At 41.6% G+C, this 18,454-nt stretch overlaps 1 protein-coding gene across 9 annotated transcripts in view; it reads right to left on the reverse strand.

Moving 5' to 3' along the window:
- Positions 1-18,454, reverse strand: part of ARHGAP22 (Rho GTPase activating protein 22) — a 125,893-nt gene that overhangs the window by 40,375 nt on the left and 67,064 nt on the right. Inside the window, exon 1 of one of the 9 annotated variants that reach the window (XM_064430745.1) lies at positions 15,989-16,198. The exons of the other annotated variants lie outside the window; for them this stretch is intronic. Within the exon in view, the coding sequence (XP_064286815.1) occupies positions 15,989-16,040 (52 nt within the window). The 5' untranslated portion in view covers positions 16,041-16,198. Of the gene's footprint in view, positions 1-15,988; positions 16,199-18,454 lie in introns of those variants that run through there. 9 annotated transcript variants of the gene reach the window in all.

Raw genomic sequence — 18,454 nt, forward strand, 5'->3', positions numbered from 1 at the left:
AGCCAGCTGCTTTCCAAACCTTCATAGACAGTTTTCATGCAAGCATTTAGGGGAAAAAATAAAAACATTTATACTTCTATTTGAGTCTGCAAAAAGCAAAAGCTGGATGGGAAAAACAGATTTCAGTACACACCAGACGTGAGTTTCTGCCAAAGACTACATATGAAGTAGTCCATGAAACTTGAAATAGGAGCAAGGCCATGACCCCACAATCTGCCTGTGGGAGAGTCAGTAGTGACTAGACATGTAAGTACAAGCAAATGAAAGCAACTCCACAAATGAAGGCCAGCTTAGAAATAAGAATGCACTTCAGAATTGCTTATGTTAGCATAATGTGACTATCCAGTGGCAGAGCATGGAGATCTACCTGTAAACATTTTTCTTTTTGGTAATATTTTACTCATATTTCTTTGTACACTTGGCTGGTTCCTTCCACTACAACCTTGAGGCTTCAAGCAGAAAAATTAGTGGTTTCTAAAAGGCAGAGTTCAGACACATGTCTTTCTATGTTGTTGTGACATTCAACAGCTTTTCAGTGTTGGTAGTCACAAGAATGAGAAACAGCTAATTCAAACACCTACATGTTCTTTAAAAAAAAAAAAAAAAACAACAAAACCCCAACAACCTCCACAAACAGCCCAAGGAAACAATGTCACAAGAAACTTCTTTGAAATCTAGAATTTTACCTGAAATTCACAGATGATTTCTTTTATGGGCTCAGACACAAAGCAGGATCCTATAATGGATTTCAGGTTTGAATTGGAAAGACAACACTCTCTCAATTCAAACACTTAGGAATTGTTTTAGGAAAACAATTTCAAAGCTTCCTACGCAGAAATATTTGGAGACAGAATTTAGTTTTGCCTCTCACAGCAGGATAAAATTCATATTCAGCTACTGAATTCACACCTCTTCTCTGCCACTAAGGGAGCTCCAGCCCTTTCTCACTCATCTTTAATCAAGCTTCCATATAAACAGGACGGGGCCTCAGAGACAAACCCTGCACAGCTCAGCATTGCCATGGGCAGAAATTCCAGTCCTTTTGCTCAAAGCCACTTTAATCTCCCAACCAAAGACAAAATAAAACTGTCTGCAAACACAAACAGTGCAATTGTCTCAAAAGATGTGGCAGGAACAAGGGTCTTAACTCTGGGGATGAACAGACCACCTGCTTTAGCATTAGCCTGTGACCTGGGGATCCTGTGTTCAGTTGCCTGCTGCAGACTTGCTGTGTATGCTGGACAGGATGCTCTGGATTTCATCCTTATACACAAGGCAAGTTGGCAGCTTGATTTGCCTCTCATCCAGCGTACAGAAACACAAAAAACCTGAAGAGTGGAAAAGGTGATGGCAACCGTGTCAGCATACACAGTACACGTAAGAGCCTAGAAGGATTAAGAGACTTGTTTGGTTGTTGCTCCCCATCAAAAGGACTGCAGGTCCCAGCTGATTTGGGTGCTTTGCTGCCCCTGTCCCAAGGTACCTTTGTCAAAGTGCTTTACATACCCTGGGAGGTATCTTAGCCTGGGGGAACAGTTTAGTTCCAGGCCCCCAGCTGCAGTGCACAAATGCTCTCTCTCCAGGACCAGGCTAACTCAGGCAGAACTTCTCTCCTCTGCCTCCACTCGCAGTTTCTTCATTTCATATGGCTTGGGAGCCATGACCTGCTAATTGCAGCAGTCACCTCAGAGTAATGTTCACCTCTCAATCCTTAGAAATTATCCTTCCCTCATGCTCCACAAAAGGGAAGGTTAAATCCAAAAACATCGGGACTAAATCTTGCTGAAGGTGAGATGGGGTGCTGCAACAGCAGCAGGAGTCACCATGTACTCTTCAAGGCCCTGTTTACTGAAATTTTTTTTTGACTATCCTTAGACAGATAAGCATTCAGTGGAGGTGCAAAACATAAGGTATCATTTTGTCACATTTACTTGTCCTGCCCTGTGTTCCTGTTCAAAGAACCTGCAACAGAGAGGCTGCATCTCTGCCTTTATACAGCTCTTTCCAATGAGGAAAAGCTTGAATGTTTTTGTTTGCCCTGAACCCCATTCACTCAAGTTTAACCTTCTTAAGATCACTTGTGAAGCCAAGCCTTAGATCCCCTTTATCTGTATGGAAAAGAAATTCAGGGGGAACAGGACTGGACTTCTGCATGGAAGATGAGACTGCCTCATTGCATGTAAAAGGAACAACTTTTATATTCTCAAGCACAGCTGCTGTTGAGTTCTGAATTTGGCAGCTTCTTTCTTTGCTTAGATAACTTCATTTGCTTCCACCTCCTCCCTCTGGTTTGCCTTTCATCCGTTTCTTACATAATTCCTCTTACTGATGTGCTTGAGTATTGCCCTCATTTGAGAAGCTACCCCACATCATAGCCTGTGTACGTGTACACAGTGCCCTGTTTGTGGAGTGCCTGCAGTGCTTTGCTGCGGACAGCAGCTGCGGTGCTCTCAGGGAGCGGATTCCAGCCGGCAGCTCCCGGCTGGATGGATGGGGAAGGGTGGCTGGTGGGAAACACGGCCCAGCTGACGTGTCTGCCCTCAGTGCTGCAGCAGGTAGTGACAGGAAGCCTTTGAGTGCAGACAAGCAGCAACAAGGATCTTGACAAATGGTCAAAAACTAGCACTGGCTGCTGAAAAGAACAATTGCGATGATTCATCTTCCCTGACCTGGGCCTTAAGATTGACTTTATGGTGAATATCAGAATTTGGGACTCAAAGATCACCCTGATAATGAAAGAAGCTGAAAAATGAGAAGAATTCTGTCAAGAATAAGGGCAGCTCTGTTAGAGGAAATCTTTCTTTGCACAGCAGGAAAAAAATCCTAAAGAAAACCAATATTGATCTTTGGATCAAGAGATGAAAGAAATATCAATGAGTAAGCAAAAGTTCATTAAGAATGCTATGAATAGACACTTGAAACCTAATTTCATTTCTTCAGTCTTCTTACCTTCGATTCCAGCTAATGTTGAACCTCTACCCTGAGCACTTGTCATCCCAACCAAAAGTTTTCACAAGGCTGAATGCTGGAGATAGAGCCTGCCTATTACAGCTGAATCCTGGGTTAACCTGCCACCAGCATCAGTTTAAACTTCTCTGCTTTTTACTTCCTTTTTTTGTCTGAATTATTATTTAACAAGAGGGGGGATTTTCTGTGAATATGAAATTCATCTTGAAATGGTCCATTTAGGCTGCCTGACAACAGAAAAAACAGCAAGCAAAATCTGAAGTAGCTAAGGAGTAAGATAAAAACTAGGAAAACTGGGGGTTTCCCAGTAGGTGTATAATTTGTGAGGAATTAAACAGTACAGTAAACAGTGACGTGTGCTTGCCATGATTTTTTTTGTTTGTATTTGTCCATCTACTGCCACCCACCCATCTATTTATATATGGAATATATGAGTTGGAAGTTGATTTGGAGCTGATACATGATCGTATTTTAAAAGGCATACAAAACTTAGAAAAAACAAGGCACAAGAATTCAGTATTATGTGGAGTGCAAATGAAAGAAACAAGCTTTGATCAATATAAATTCATGGTGTCACAGTTCCAATGGACAACATAATCACATTTTTTTCTAAAGAAACAGACACCTTTGTAGGTGAAAGGTTTCATTTCCACAGTTTGTAAGGAGCTTAGGGGGATTTTAACATTTAATATTCATTTGGTTGTGTCAATGAGAAAAAAAAAAGTCAAATGCCTTTTATTGTAATGAGGAAGTTCAGCTCAAACTGACACAGTTCACGTTTTCTTAGGGCAGGATTTACAAGCATGCACTAAAATCTCATTGACTTCCCAGTCAAATATTAAATATCCAATTTCCTTAAGCACTTTTATTTCACCAAGCTCCTTGGTAGCTCCAAGCAGAAGTTGATGAAATTTTCCGAGTTAAAATCACTGCAGAGGATTTTGACGAGTCTGTAAATTGTTTTTTGATGCCATATCTTAGACCTCATCCCAGAGAATAAAGTAAAAGCAGGCAAGCATTATAAAGCCACTACCATCTATTAAGCAATCCAAAAGCCCTGTGATCTCTGCTCCCCTCCCATGCCTTCTGTGGTTTCAGAAGCCATTAAACTGCTTTAAAAATGCAGAGATGAGACCTCGGAGCTGTGGTTTCTTATGCAAAAACATCTGACAAGATTTAACATGAACAGAGTCACTAATAAAGCTTCTCTGTACTGGTACATGGCCTACAGAACACCTTTATAAACCTAAGGCTAGTGATCTGTGTCAGTTGTCAGGATGAAGTGTATGCTTACTGAAACAATATGAAAGAAATGAAGATTAAACTAAATCTTTGACCTGTTATACATAAAACCTGTGTCTGGTTAGCTTGACTCTCCTGCCTGGAGATGTCTTTCTTGATAATGCATGTGACCTTATTACTGTAGACTTTTATCTGTTCATTAAAGTGAAGAACTGTTTAAGACTGCCAACCACTTCAAATAAAGCAATGCTTGGAAATAAACAGAACCCATATTCCAGGTAGGCTAAATGCTAGAAAAGTGATGTCACACTCCAGGAACCACAGCAAGCAGAAAAGAAAATGATGCAAGGTAAGAGAAAGGGAGAAAAATAATTTCAAGTATTCTTAAAGAAAAAGTAAGTAGAATTGCACACCAGCTTCACCTTGAACTTCTGCTTGTAAAATCTGCTTACATGAGTTCAGTGCTGTGTAATGTTTGAGCCTAATTGAGCTGATTTTTCTTTAATGTGTTTTATTTGCCCTTGTCTGAACTTCTCAAAATCTCAATAAAAAAGGCTCAGTCATTTTTAAGTTATGTTTCTGGCATTAAAAACACATTTATGGTACTAGTACACCCATGCTCTCACATCTCCCTGTTTTCAGTTATTTACAATTTTTGACAAGAGAGAACTACTCTGCTGCTTGGGATGTGCTTCTCGCTGTGGCCATGAGTACAGCTCAGGGGCTGAAGTGACTTCACAGTGGAGGAAAGGCCACTTCTACTGCAGCAGCCCAATATTTAGAGTTCAGATGAGCCCAGGCATATCATGCAACTGAGTACATTTTTTTCAAGAATGCAGCATCTCCCTTGTACCGGCACAGCTCAGGCACCAATTCCTCCCCCTTCTGCCCACTACTACCTTGCTCCATAAAAGGAATAGATATTAACAATGATCACACTGCCTCCCCAAATACAAGGGTTCCAGAAGCTTGTGCAATGTGCCCCCAATGCCATACAGTATCCCTACAAACAAAGTGTATTTTAGCTTTGCCATCAGCTTCTACTAGCTGGCAGCAAGGGATGAAAACTTTCCAACATGGTCACAAATAGTTTAGGAGGTCAGCAACAACTACTACACCAGTGGTTTCTAGGAGCTGCACAATACCACTTCACCTTTGTTGCGACTTGCATGTTTGATCCCAAGTGAGAATTCCAGAGTACCAATATTCTAATCATGCCCAAAGATGCCTCAGGAGTTAGACTACTTTAAACCCTTCTGGCTCTTGACTCAAATAATGGTTCCTGGTAGGAGGTTACTGTGGAGATTGAACATGTTCAATTCAAGGCCTGCATCATAACAGAGGCTTCTTAGGTGGAGCTCTCACTGTGCAATGGCACTTCCACTGCCTCTTACAGCAGTATCTACTGACAAAGCAGACAAATTTAGGGTGTTGCCCTGCCAATGCTAATACTGGTTTCCTTGCCAGAGCTCCTAGTGCTCAAGAATCTGAAAGTGTTGGGAACTTAGGCATAGTTGAAGTTCATCTTCTTCCATTCACACACAGTTGTGATCCTGAACTTGCAAACCTTTCCTTCAGAATCTGTCTGATGTGTCACCAGCTCTCAGGGAGCTGTTCGCTTCATGACCTGTCCGTCTTAGAATAACAAGAAACTTCTACTCCTCTGTACAGGTGTGCTGGGGGTAAGGGGGAAAGAAGCAATTTCATCCCCTCGTGGAACAAGACCTGGTGATGGCAAGAGGGGATGACAAGGGGGAGAAAGACATTTTCTTTCCCCAGAACATTCTGCAGACAGCCTCGTACCAACAGCCTCGTAAGCTGCTTTCCCTTACCCTCCTTCCTTCCACTCCAGAAAACCAACCCTTACTGCCTTTCCTCAGCAAATTTCAGACATAGAGAGTTACAATGAGCTCAGACCTTTATAGTGACAGTGTGGAACTGCCTGGTCTATATGCCTACAGTCATTTTGCTAACCTCTGATTCAAAAGGAGAGGAAATGAATTATTTCTCAGGCCAGCAAAAGCCACACACTCACAAGGAGGCAATTTAGGCCACCTGGCAGGAGCTGTGTATCTGTCCCTACAAGGCACATTGCAGGAGACATCTAAATTAAGTCAACTTAATTTGAGGGTACAAAAAAGAAACTACAAATATATGAATGAAAGATTCAGAAAATAGTAACACACTTGTGCAAAACAGGCCATATGGTTCCACAGGGTTTTCCAAAGCAGCAAGTGCTCAACACTTCTGAAGAATGTATCAAATTATATATTCCAACTGTGGTTATGTTTACATGCTATTATGAGGGAGGAAATTCCTTCCTGACCAAAAATGATGATACTTCATGCTTTGAAAAATCTGAATGAAAATGACTGGATAATTTTTATGCATTACCATGCAACCACAAGTAATTTTTTAATTCTCATAAATTCCTTCAAATCTTTGACATCAAAACCAAAAGTTGACAAAAATTTTATATTCTGACAAGAAATTACTTACCATAACATCACAATAGTGAATTCTTATGTATTTTTCTTTAAGTATTTAATATTGGAGAGATAATATCCAACTTCTGCACTCTTTCTGAACTGTTGTGCTCACATTTACCAGGTCTGCTTCATGACAGGAATGAAGTGGTCCATGCCTTGTATAACGACCTTCTCCCTCTACCTTGCCCCTCAGAAGCTTATTTTTTCTTTCTCCTGCACTTAATCCACCATGAAACCAAAGAGATCCTCACTGTATTTTTAAAAGACTACATGTCTCCCATCTTAGACAATGCTCTGAACCTTGAACTAAGGAGAATGGAAAATAAGCCATCACTGGTAAAGCTTAGGCTGCAGATGCCAGAGCTTTTAGCTGAGCCTGTAAAGACTCTGATTCTCTGTATGCTGAACACAGAGTACTGTAGAAATTCAAGCCAACCAATTACAAACATTATTATCTTCTTTAGTAAAGTAACTGAAGCTTACAAGCACAGTTTTGGCAGCAGCAAATTAATGGACTATCATTAAGGACTCAACAGTTGCAGACTTTGTTTTTACAAAAAACGAAGCTATTTGTCACATTAACACAGAAAAGGGACTGAAATGCCAAAGCATATATACTGTAGGCCTTTGGCAAAACGTTGACAAGTTTGAGGAAACCCTTGCCAATAGTAATGATGAGATAATGCAGATGGAAGTCCTGCTGATCCACATCCAAACTTAGGAGCTCAGGGATATTCTGATCCAAGTCAGAGCCTTGTTACAGTTTGCACAGACCAACAGTTTTACAGCAGCCTCCTCCTGGATCTGGCTATGCACTGAGTGACCAATAAACCTTCTAAGCATGACTGTAGCACACAGCATTCTTCACTGTCACAACAACACTCCTTGGGAAAAAGTGGGAAGTGCACACTTGTCACTCGGGCCCAGCACTGCAGCCACTCAGAACACAACTCTGGATGGCTAAAGGACTCCAGGCTGCAAAAAGCTGGGCCTCAATTCTTTGTGCTTTAGGACAACTGTCAGTGAACTGCTACCAGAACAATGCTTAGAAACATCAATCTAATTCTATCCACTCACTGGTGATGAACAAACTCCTCCCAGTTAATAGCATTATCAGAATACCCACAGAAGTTCCTTTGAAGTGGTTAATTATTAGCTCATATAACCTCACTTTCAGAAACATGCTGGTTTAGATCAGATTTTAAAAATAAATTTAAAAATCTGTTAGGTAAACAACAACGTCTTCTGGTGGCCTTGCTCCCACCGAAGTTCAAGGGAATGTTGCACAGAATGCTTCTGACTCTGGATTTCCCAGTAGAAGTTCTGTCATGCAACATTCACTGCCAGTATTACATACAGATGTACCTTTCCAGTGCATCCCATTCCCACAGTCGTGTGTCTCTATCATAGGCCAAAGGCACATGGGTAGTGTCTCATCTCGCAAGCTGACACAGTCACCCTTGAGCTGCAGAGGGAGAGGGTAAAGCTCAGGTGCATAACCTGAGAGCTCACAGCACAGGCAGACTGCTCATAGAAGCACAATTTAGAGTTTGAGACTATTCACAGCAGAACTGCCTCAAGCATTACTGAGCAATGTAATTTCCACAGTGCAGAAAGTTCACCAGCACCAAGCCAATCAGCCACTGAGCTGTTGCCTCCCAGCTCCTCCAAACAACAGCTTCCAAGCTGGTACAACATTCCCAGCTGGACATCTCTGTACTCGCAGGCTAGGGCAAACCCCAGTGAAGTGACATCCTTCCCACAGAAGTCCTGGAACGCTCACTGGTCTTCCTAGATCTGCAAGGCACTGTGGTCTACATGATCTGTCCTGATGTTCTTCATCCAGCATGGTTAGCTGGCAAAAGGGAAACACTTGTATGTGAAAACCTGGGTCAGCAGCCTCCTCTCCACTATACCAGACTCAGAGTCTCTTGGCAAAGCACACTGACACCTACTGAGGGCTACACTACCTTTCCAAAATGTCCTCTAAGCAATCTTATGTTATTTGAAAGTTTGCAGGTCTGTCATGTTTCAAGCAAAGGTTACTGATCAAAGATAGGTCACAGCCCTAGAAAGACAGAGTATCTTTATTAACAATGGAAACAAAAAGAATTTCCACAAAGGAGCATAGAAAGGAAGCAAATGCTCAGCAGACAATACAACTGGCAGGAACCTGCCCCAAAAGTCCTGAAGGCTAGCACAGGTATGTACAGCAACCAAGTGTAATAGAGCAACTTTCCCCAGGTCCAAGAGCATATCTGCTGCATGGATGACCACACTGGGCAACCACACTCTGTAACTACACCCCAGTTATCAGCAAGAAACATTGCACATGCCATTTACATGTGGACATTTTAAGACCCAAATATTCTGGGGAAACCAAGCCATCAACGTATTTTATGCTGTTCAAATACAGAAGCTGAAGTTCTTATCCCAAAGAACTGAAAAGCCTTGCTCAATGATCATTGTGATATACTACTTAAATGGAAATATGCCAGCATTGCTATTTGAGCTGATTCTGCCAGTGGTATGAACAACATAAATTAAATCTAATTACACAGATTTAGGCCACAGAGAACTAGAGCTTGCCTGAGACCAGCAGAATATCATCCTCACTATTTGGAATGCCCTCTGTAGACAATATATTTGTTTATTTTTATGCTTATAGAAGCAGAAAGCCCATTTTGAAAATGCTGACATAAGTTGGGCTGCTGCACAGATTCACTGAGCCTGCCTGGTCCACTAAGAAAAATGCAAGGAGGAAACAGGGCACACGTATCTGCCTTGTGTGCCTCCTCTCTCTCCTCATCCTGCTCCTTTCTCCAGGGCACAGAACTGTATGCAGCCATTGCAGGCAGAATGTGTTATAAGAATTTGTCTTAGTAGTCAAAGGCAGAATAACAGCCAGAAACCAGGATCTGCTCAGCCAATGACAGGGCATGTATTAAAAAGCCTTCCAGCTTCCCTTTCAAAACAAAGAAATCTTGATAAGCCTAAAGGCAGCAGCTGCTGCCAGCAGCATGCAGCCATCCCTACCTTGGGGACACCTGCTGAGCTGCTGCCTGTTTAATATTACATTAAAACAGCAGCTTTCCAAATAATGAATTATGTATCTATAGTAAAGCTGTGGTACACTGGGGGCTGGGAGGACGTGGCTTGGAAATCAAAGAACCATTTGGGTTAATGGTCTGCAAGGCTGGGAAAAAACCCCAAAACTGATGGCTTCATGATTTGTCAGAGCCTCAGTCAGGGAACAGAAGGACTGAGAGGAACATAGCAAGTGTCCCCTACTCTTCCCTTGTACGTTTTTTAATTAAGGGCGATCAGATAAGTTTGAAAGTCCCTAAAAGGGCATATAAATCAAAAACATAGGGAAGAGTAACATGGCTATAAGCTTGTATGGCTTGTTACTGGAGCCAGTTTCAGTTCTAGAATTAAAGACACAGAAGGTTCCACTGTATCATGTTCTTTATTTAAATGGCTCATACTGTGAAAGCAGAAACTCAAGACAGCAGTAAACTATTGTCTTCAAAGTCTGGTCTCTGCCAGTTACCTCTAAGGGAAAACTCAATCCGCGATCTCCGAAGCAAATCTGCAAGCACTTGCCAAACAGACACAGCTTCTCCAGAGGTGTTTTAATTCTCATGCCTTGTTTAATTTAAGATCACCAGTTAGGTACCCCAGATGCCTAATTGTGCAAACATTATATGCTTGTAATGACCATAATGAAGGAGCATATTTCTAAATGCACAGTCAAGCACTTGTAAGCCTCAAATGCTCCTGTTTGTAGATATTCTACTCCTGTCTATGAGTCTAAATATGAGGAAGGCTGATTCTCGGGAAGCCAACAGTAGAAAGAACTCTTTATACCACACTCCTTTATCCTAAGATGAACTTCATCTAGTCCAGTTCTGTTACTGTTCTGTCCAATTAAAAACATCCAACACAGCTTGGATGGCCTTTTTCAAATGGCTATGGAATAGTCACACAACAGTAACTGCAAACCAATAATAAGTCTATGAAAACAGAAGTGATGATTTCAGCATATGTTTTAGCTATTAACAAATAAATCAAAGAAGCTAAAAAAATTATTCTCCATTGTTGGAACATGCTTTTCACATATTCACATAGAATTAAACATAAGTGTTCTGGGAGAACAAGTACAGAGACTGAAACCACTTTCCCAGGTTATATTGTGCATCAGTGGAAAGATGCCTTTGCTGTATTTAACAAAAAACAAAAAAAATCCTTTGAATGCCACAATGAGAAAGTCCTACATACCACTGGAGAACTCAGATACACTCAATGATTTCCAGTACGACACTGGCTATCAGCTATCGGACTCAGAATGAAAAACACAGCTACCACATCCAGGCACCCAGATTAATCAAACATGGATTGTCACAAAGCAAGGAATACTTTAGAGGGTTGGTTGTGTGGAACTGCAAAGGCAGTGCCAGCCCTAGAAAGCAGAGAGCAAAGAATAAAAGGAAAAAAGCTGAACAGCATGAAGCTTGTTCTCCCAGCACAGGATGGGAGAGGAAAGGAGGACATTTTCTCATCAAAGCAGTGCTCTCAAAATGGGAAAGCCACGTAGGAAATTAGGAGTGTACTGTGTCTCACAAAGCTGCTGCTTCGCTCAGCAGCTCCAGAGGCTGCTGGCACCTGCTCTCTCTGGAGAGCTTCAGCTGGTGAGCTGAAGTCACCACTCTCCCAGAAGTGTGCACGGGGTCACTGAGAGACGGCACAGTGCTGGCCAACTCTGCCTCTGGGGCACTACGATTCTTGGCAGCACTGGCCTCTCTGGCTGCTGAATCCCAGAGCCCTGTGGAGACAGTGGCCCAGATCCTACAAAAGCCTAGATACTGATTGGATAAAGCCCCAGTTCCACTCAGATTTTAATACTGATGAGGGAGATTGCCACCAGAGCCACACGGCTTGAGTCTGTGGTGTCCTGCCAGCTCCTTTCATATCTCCCAGCCCATGGAGTCCAGCACACCATTTCCTGGGGGCACAAACAGCTCGAAACAGTCACTTTCAGGATCCAGACTGTTTGTGGATTCATCCTCTACACCCAAGCATCTTGCTTTGATCTCAGATACCACCTCAGGGTATCACCATTGCATGCTTGCACCTTGCTTCATCCCAAGTCTATGGAATGAATTTATTTGTAGGGATTTTTAAACTGATTTCTAGTCAAGGAAACAGTCCTAGTAAACAATACACCAGTTCAAGAAGTAAGAATTATCCAGGCCCTTTTCTCCCTCATCATGAGGCTTTTGTTTTACTTTCTGAACTGGAACATCCACCAGATACGTGCAATAAAGAATATAATAAAACACAAAGGTGCTTGGGCTTCAGAATTGAAAGAAAAGCCACACACCACCACAGTTTCCTGGTCGATCTAATGATGAATCTAAGTTCCTTTTTTCTCTCCAATAACACTGCTATATCAAACTGGAGATGCATTTTTGGGTTAACTGCATGAAGTACTAACAGAAAAGCAAAATCACAGTGGTCCCTTTTCAACATGACTGCCATAAATGCAAGGCATCCTCATTTCTGGTCCTGTGCCTTATTCCCCTCAAATCATAGTGTTGTATGGATTGAATGCTTCCTTTTGCCAGGACAGCCTCTCAACTTTCATAATGTGTATAAAACCATCCACCCCGTGAGCACATCAGAGGAGGAAAACAATCAGGCACAGACAAAATGAAGCAGGAGAGGTAACAGAGCTCGGGCTCAAACCCTGCCATTAGCATGACCAGCCTCGGAGGTCCCCAGAGACAGAAGCTTTAAGAATACTAAAAGCAAAGTTGAAAGTCTTGTAGGTCGACATCATGCAAAAATGACCTAATTGTGAGCCATCAGATATCCCGAGGTTGCTGGGCATGGGCTGCTCTTGTCAGGCAGCGGCCAGCTGACCCCTTCCCAGGAGTGGCAGCCACATCACTTGTCTGCTGCACATGGCATTTTCCCCAGCAGTTCCGTTTGCTGAACACAAAGGGTGAGCCCACAACATTAAAGAACACTCCCATCCTTTGAAGTTTAGGTTGTTTGGCTTGCCTGGCTGCAAACTAAAGCTGCACCTTAATCATCCAGCTTTGAAGTCCTGTAAATCTACAGCTGCAGAAAACTAAGGACCACTTGGCAATAAAACATTCATTATTAAATTCTTTTGAATTAAAGTGGAAACGTCTTTCCTGAAGCTGAAACTTTCTTTTTTTTTGCCCACTAGAAATGAAGACATAAGTGAGAAGTTGACAATGACTTGCCAGATCAGAGGCAAATATGACCATAGGACATTTTCTAGCCCAGAGTTGAATAGTATTGAGCCAGTGTTCAGGAAATGGCCAAAGAAAACAAAAAAAAAATTGGAAAAAGACATGAGAAAACAGAAGGTTTCAGCAACAGTCTGCAGAGGTAAATAAATAGCTTCATTTTTTTTATGCCTTATTTAAGGTGTGTGGGTGGATGTAACTGATAGGTGTTTGACAGAGGTTAAAGTGATATTAGGAAAAAACAAAGGAATTTTAGAATCCAGAATCTGTCATTGCTGCATGTTTAACAAAGGGTATGAGTAGGGTAAGGCTGTGTCACCAAATGAGACCTACAGGAACTCTCCACAGGCCCAAGAGCCTGCCCAGCAAAGGATATACAGCAAGAGAGAACACTGTACTTTGGCTTGGGTGTTTCATTTCAGACATGACTGGAAACTCTCACAGCCTCCACAAAAACAAGCAGGGAATTAATTCAAAACACAGTATGGCCTGGCCTGGAATACTAGTGAGGAGATAAAATGGTGCACTGTGTGAATAAATCTCACTTGGAAAGAAATAGACTTCAGCTACAACGTGGTATAAAAGAGCTAAGACACAAAATCCTGCACTTCTTGGGATTTCAGGCTATAAGACTTTGGAGAATCAGCTTCCAGTTCCCATCTCTGCTGACCACTTCCTGTATTAATCTAGGCAAGTTCCTTATCAAGGCTGAACCAGGAGCGTTTACCTGGGAGTTTTGTTTCCCATTCAACCAATATTTCTGGCCATGAACTTGACCATAGCCCAGCTTCTGTCCCTAGGCCATCTGAACCTGTAGGAAAGAGGCCACAGATCATACACTAATCTCACTCCTCCTGGTGGTTTGCTCCTTCCCTGTTCAGAAACACAGAGAACAGCAAGGTCAGATCCACTGGAGCCTGTGACTACTACAGTTTTTACGCAACCACATTTTGATGCTATGCCTAGGGCACTCTAATCATTTAGTGCCTTTGAACAACCACATGTACTTACTGGGAAGGATGACCTTATTCAGATGACAGTAAAATCCTCTGCAAATTAAGTGCTTTCTGAAAGGGAGTTAAAGGGGATTGCCTTAAGTAACTGGATGGAAAGTGGCTCAAAATCTGTCAGGAGTCCAGCTTCTTCAAAGCAAGATTAGCAACAGACTGACACTGAACAGCTCATGGAGAAGCTCAGCTACCTCAGCATTTCCCACTCAGACACACACTGATTTAGCACTGGCCTTCCCAGACTGTCCTGGAAGCAAGAAGAGAAAAGATAGCTCACAGCAGAGAGGGCACCAGAAGGAATCAGGAGTCCCTACTCTGCCAGCAGGCCTGATTCAGGAGGTGTTCTGGACAGCTTGATGGATTTTGCAGATCACAAGCTTTTGGCAGAAACAGGCTCCAAGAGTGAACACCCTCAGTTCAGCTGGCTGACACTTTTCCTGTTGGTAGTGACTCGCTAAGAGTACAAGTGGCTGCTGCTCCCTGAGCACCCCTCAGGCGTCTCTCAAAAGGCCCAGCCTTACCTCTCCTGGCTGCACCATCAGCCTCACCCTGCAGTGCAGACACAGGTAAGGAACCTTTCCTCAGCCCCTGTCTAGAAACACATTGCTACTGTGGCACACACCATAAGGGAATTAAGCACTGAACAGCTGGGTGCTCCAGGAGATGAGCAAAAATCTTCCTACACCCCTTGGAAAGTGGCATTTATATATACACATGTGCAACAAAACTCTAAAAACTAATTTATCACAATTAAATTAATAATCCAGTTATAATACTTTTTTCCTTCTTTTTAATAAAAGCTTTACTGAGATTATTCTATCTTTAGGAATTTCTGAATTATTGTGTAAATTTGTGTACGTGCGTACACATTTCACTCAACAAAATGCCAAATAGTTGGAACCAGCATCTACAGGTCAGCTTAAAAATTATCACATCGCAACTGTTATCTCATTTTAAAACAGGAACCCAGAAGAAAACAAAAAGGTAATGCAAATTTGTTTTCTTTAACTCTTTTTCCAAAATTTTCCTCAACTGTACACCAGTGACGAAAACCTATACAATTCCCATTTGCATGTATCCCTTAGAAAAAATTAATATTCAAACAAGGAATTAGAGAAATGCACATATTAAGTAAAAACAAACATTTGTAAAAGCCAAGTAATATACATAAAACTAGCCATGTGAGTAAGTCAGATTGCTCAGATCCTGTGGAACTAATGCATGTCCCAGACACACGAAATCACTGCCATTCACCTTAATGCAAACCCCACATCTGGACTGCTGGCTAAACAAAAAATGTCACAATGAAGACACATACAAAGGAAGAAAATAATTTATCATCAATGTGTGTATTAGGAGTTTACTACATTGTCAATTTCTACAATGCTATAGGCAGATTGCTCTCATGAAGAGTTTTGTATGTACCTGGAGAAAAATCAATATTTCCTGAGAAAGACCACACAGCAATTCACAAAGTGAACCTCATAACAACAAGCTGAAAAATCTCTGTGGAGTCATGCACTCAGGTGCATGGAAAAGATGCAAAGAGGAAATGTGCTGTTTATTCTCTAAGTATCATTTATTTTATTATTTCAGTGTAGATTGAAAATAAAATGCTCCTTTTGCACAAAAGAGACAAAAAATAGTGGACCATTACTCAGCTTCCTACCTAAACTTATCTGTAAAAACAAACACACATATTCTCTGTTGCTGTTTTGTTCTGCATCAGGGATTCCAGCTCTGTGCAAAACACATGCTTCATGTTTAAAGAGTTAAACATCCTCTCGCTTAGTCGGCTTTTCTGAATGTAAAACACAAGATAATAACATACACTGTATCTTGAACCAGAACTGCACACAGCCTAACAAAACCCCCAGTGCTAAACGACAGGCAGCATGAATAGATTCATTTCCACTGCTTGTTAATTCAAAATAAATCCTTTACTGTGATTTAAAGCAAAACAGACAACACTAAACACATCAAAAATATCATGACTTACCCTTTCGGAGACACTTGCTTTTCTTAAGATATTTGGCAGTAAAAAACGGCATGGCTGCAACACTGAGGTTTCAGCCAAAGCTGACCTTTTATTATCAAGTGCTAAGAGCAAAATGAACAGACCAAAGAGAGAAAGCAAATTATTACACCAGATCTTTAAAATGCTCAGAGATGAGCAAAGGGAATTCAGAGTGGGATAAAGTATGTCAAGTTGCACGGTGGGGATTGCAGATATCTTTCTGCTCATTAGCACTGCTGTTCGAGTTATTTAAAGTGTGCTCGGGGGAAATGAGGACAATTTCCATGACAATATGTACAGTATCATATAAGGAGGAAGCATTTTTTCAGGCAGAACTTCTGCATTACTCAGCTGCTACAGCAACATATGTTGAAAAGAAAAAAAAAACCACAACAGGTTTGGATAATGTAAAAAAACCTGATTCTATTAACCAGTCCTTGTCCTGAGTGGAAAATGTAGCGCTACAAATCTCCTGTCAGGTCTCTGGGTTATCCCTCCATTTCTCCTTAAGCACTTCTGGCCATCTCCTTATTTCCACTTAGGCACAAGAAAACTTGCTTCAGGATGTTTTGATTCCAGACAGTCATCCCACTACCCTATGCCTCAGTTTCCCTGTTTTTCAAATGGGGCATGGGGCAACAATGTGACAGTGTTTTTATTTAAACGAAACAAAATCTTTGAGACTCTTGGGCAGTGGGTAATAAGAGAAGAACCAGGGCTTATCCCCATTGCTTTGTCCTATATGACTACAGCTGTTTATCTCCCCTTAGTCCACCATGCTGCTTTTAGGTCTCCTAAAAATCTTTTGTATTTATTCAACCAAGATGACCTGATTTTGAAATTCAATCTTATTTATGTTGCTTCTGCTGCCTCTCTGGATTGTTTAAGGCAGTTTGGTACTGACTTCATCTTTTTGAATTCCATATAGTTGGGACAGTACATTTAATAGCAATGACATTTATCAATGTTTGCCTCCTTCTAGTCACCTACCTCTAATTCACTCCACCACAGCATGTGGGCAGGCAACACCTTGGAATATAAAGGACAATGCCAGAAATTTGACTACCCAGTCTTGGGCATGCTAATGTTTCTGTGCTTCAAGTCCTTCTATGTGTAATGATCCAAAGATGGAATTCACCCTTTTAAAGGTTCATGGATTTATAGAAAATGCATAAATACAAATAATCCACACTTCCAGTGGTGCTTCAGCTCTTAATTTTTACTGATTCTATTCTTTGGGGTACTGCCAAGTGATCAGTGCACTAAGACACAAGAAAGCAGCTACTTGTCAGCAAGGGAAAGCATTTTGTAACCTATAACCATTAACCCAGTGACTGGATCTGAAGTCAGCTTTCTAGAATGGCAAAGGAACTGACCCAAAGGAAACCAGTAGTACTCTCATAACGTAAAAGAATATACAACACTAAAATGAAGACTGTAAGAACCAGGGCTGCACTTGGCAGCATGGAAACAAAGATCGAAGTTTTTTGGGAATGACAAGTTTTATGCTCAAGAAAAATCCATTCAGCAAGCCATCTGAAAAACTTCACCACCAATTCACCAGTTTAGAATTCATAAATCCCATGATATTCAATAAGATGTCATTGGCTTGTATCTGTACCATCACACAAAAAAAATCCCTGAAGCAAACAACCCAACAACTGTCTACTCTTTCATTAGATAGTTTTGAAGTCAACTGACAAGCTTTCAGGCATAAATAATTCTTCCATAGCACACCTGGAGCTAAGGTTAGGTTAACATGAAATTGTAAAATCCCATTTGGTTCTTAAGCATGTATAGAGCAGAGAGGAACAGTAGAAAGGAAAGAGATGAGAAAAGAGTCCCTATGAGTCAGTGACACAGGCAACAGCCATCTGTGAACCACTGCAGGCTGTGGGTTGGACTTGGGGAATGTACAGCATCACAAAAGGAGGAAGCATTTTTTTCAGGTTGAACTTTTGCATTACTCAGCTGCCACAGCAACACATCACCTTGGAATGGGGGCCCAAGCTTGCTACTGCTCTGTCTTGGAGATGGCCCAATCTACACCATACTTAATCTGGAAACACTGCCTGATCTTGTGTCATCAAAAACCCCTTAACACATTCTCCCAGATTTAACAAAATTTATGGCCTCACAAATCTTTCATGGATTTCTGGAAATATTTGGGGATGTGGGCCCTTCCCATCACTCCTAATTCCTTCCAGCAGACCCCAAACAAAAATTTGCTCTAGAATCTGGTTATTTTGAAGGAGAAATTAAACAGTCAGGATAAACTCTAAGTTCATTCCTGAATCTCATGACACTTCCTCATGCTATCACTGTGTGGTACATGGGAAAAGATGTCATGCCCAAACAGCCCTCAAAACACCAGCTTCCTCTTTGCCAGCAAACATGTCCCACACGCAGAGAAACACCAAACTGGAGTTCCTGATGAACTAAGCCTGC

Source organism: Passer domesticus, chromosome 8, assembly GCF_036417665.1.
Source record: "Passer domesticus isolate bPasDom1 chromosome 8, bPasDom1.hap1, whole genome shotgun sequence".
In the NCBI taxonomy this organism is placed as follows: Eukaryota; Metazoa; Chordata; class Aves; order Passeriformes; family Passeridae; genus Passer; species Passer domesticus.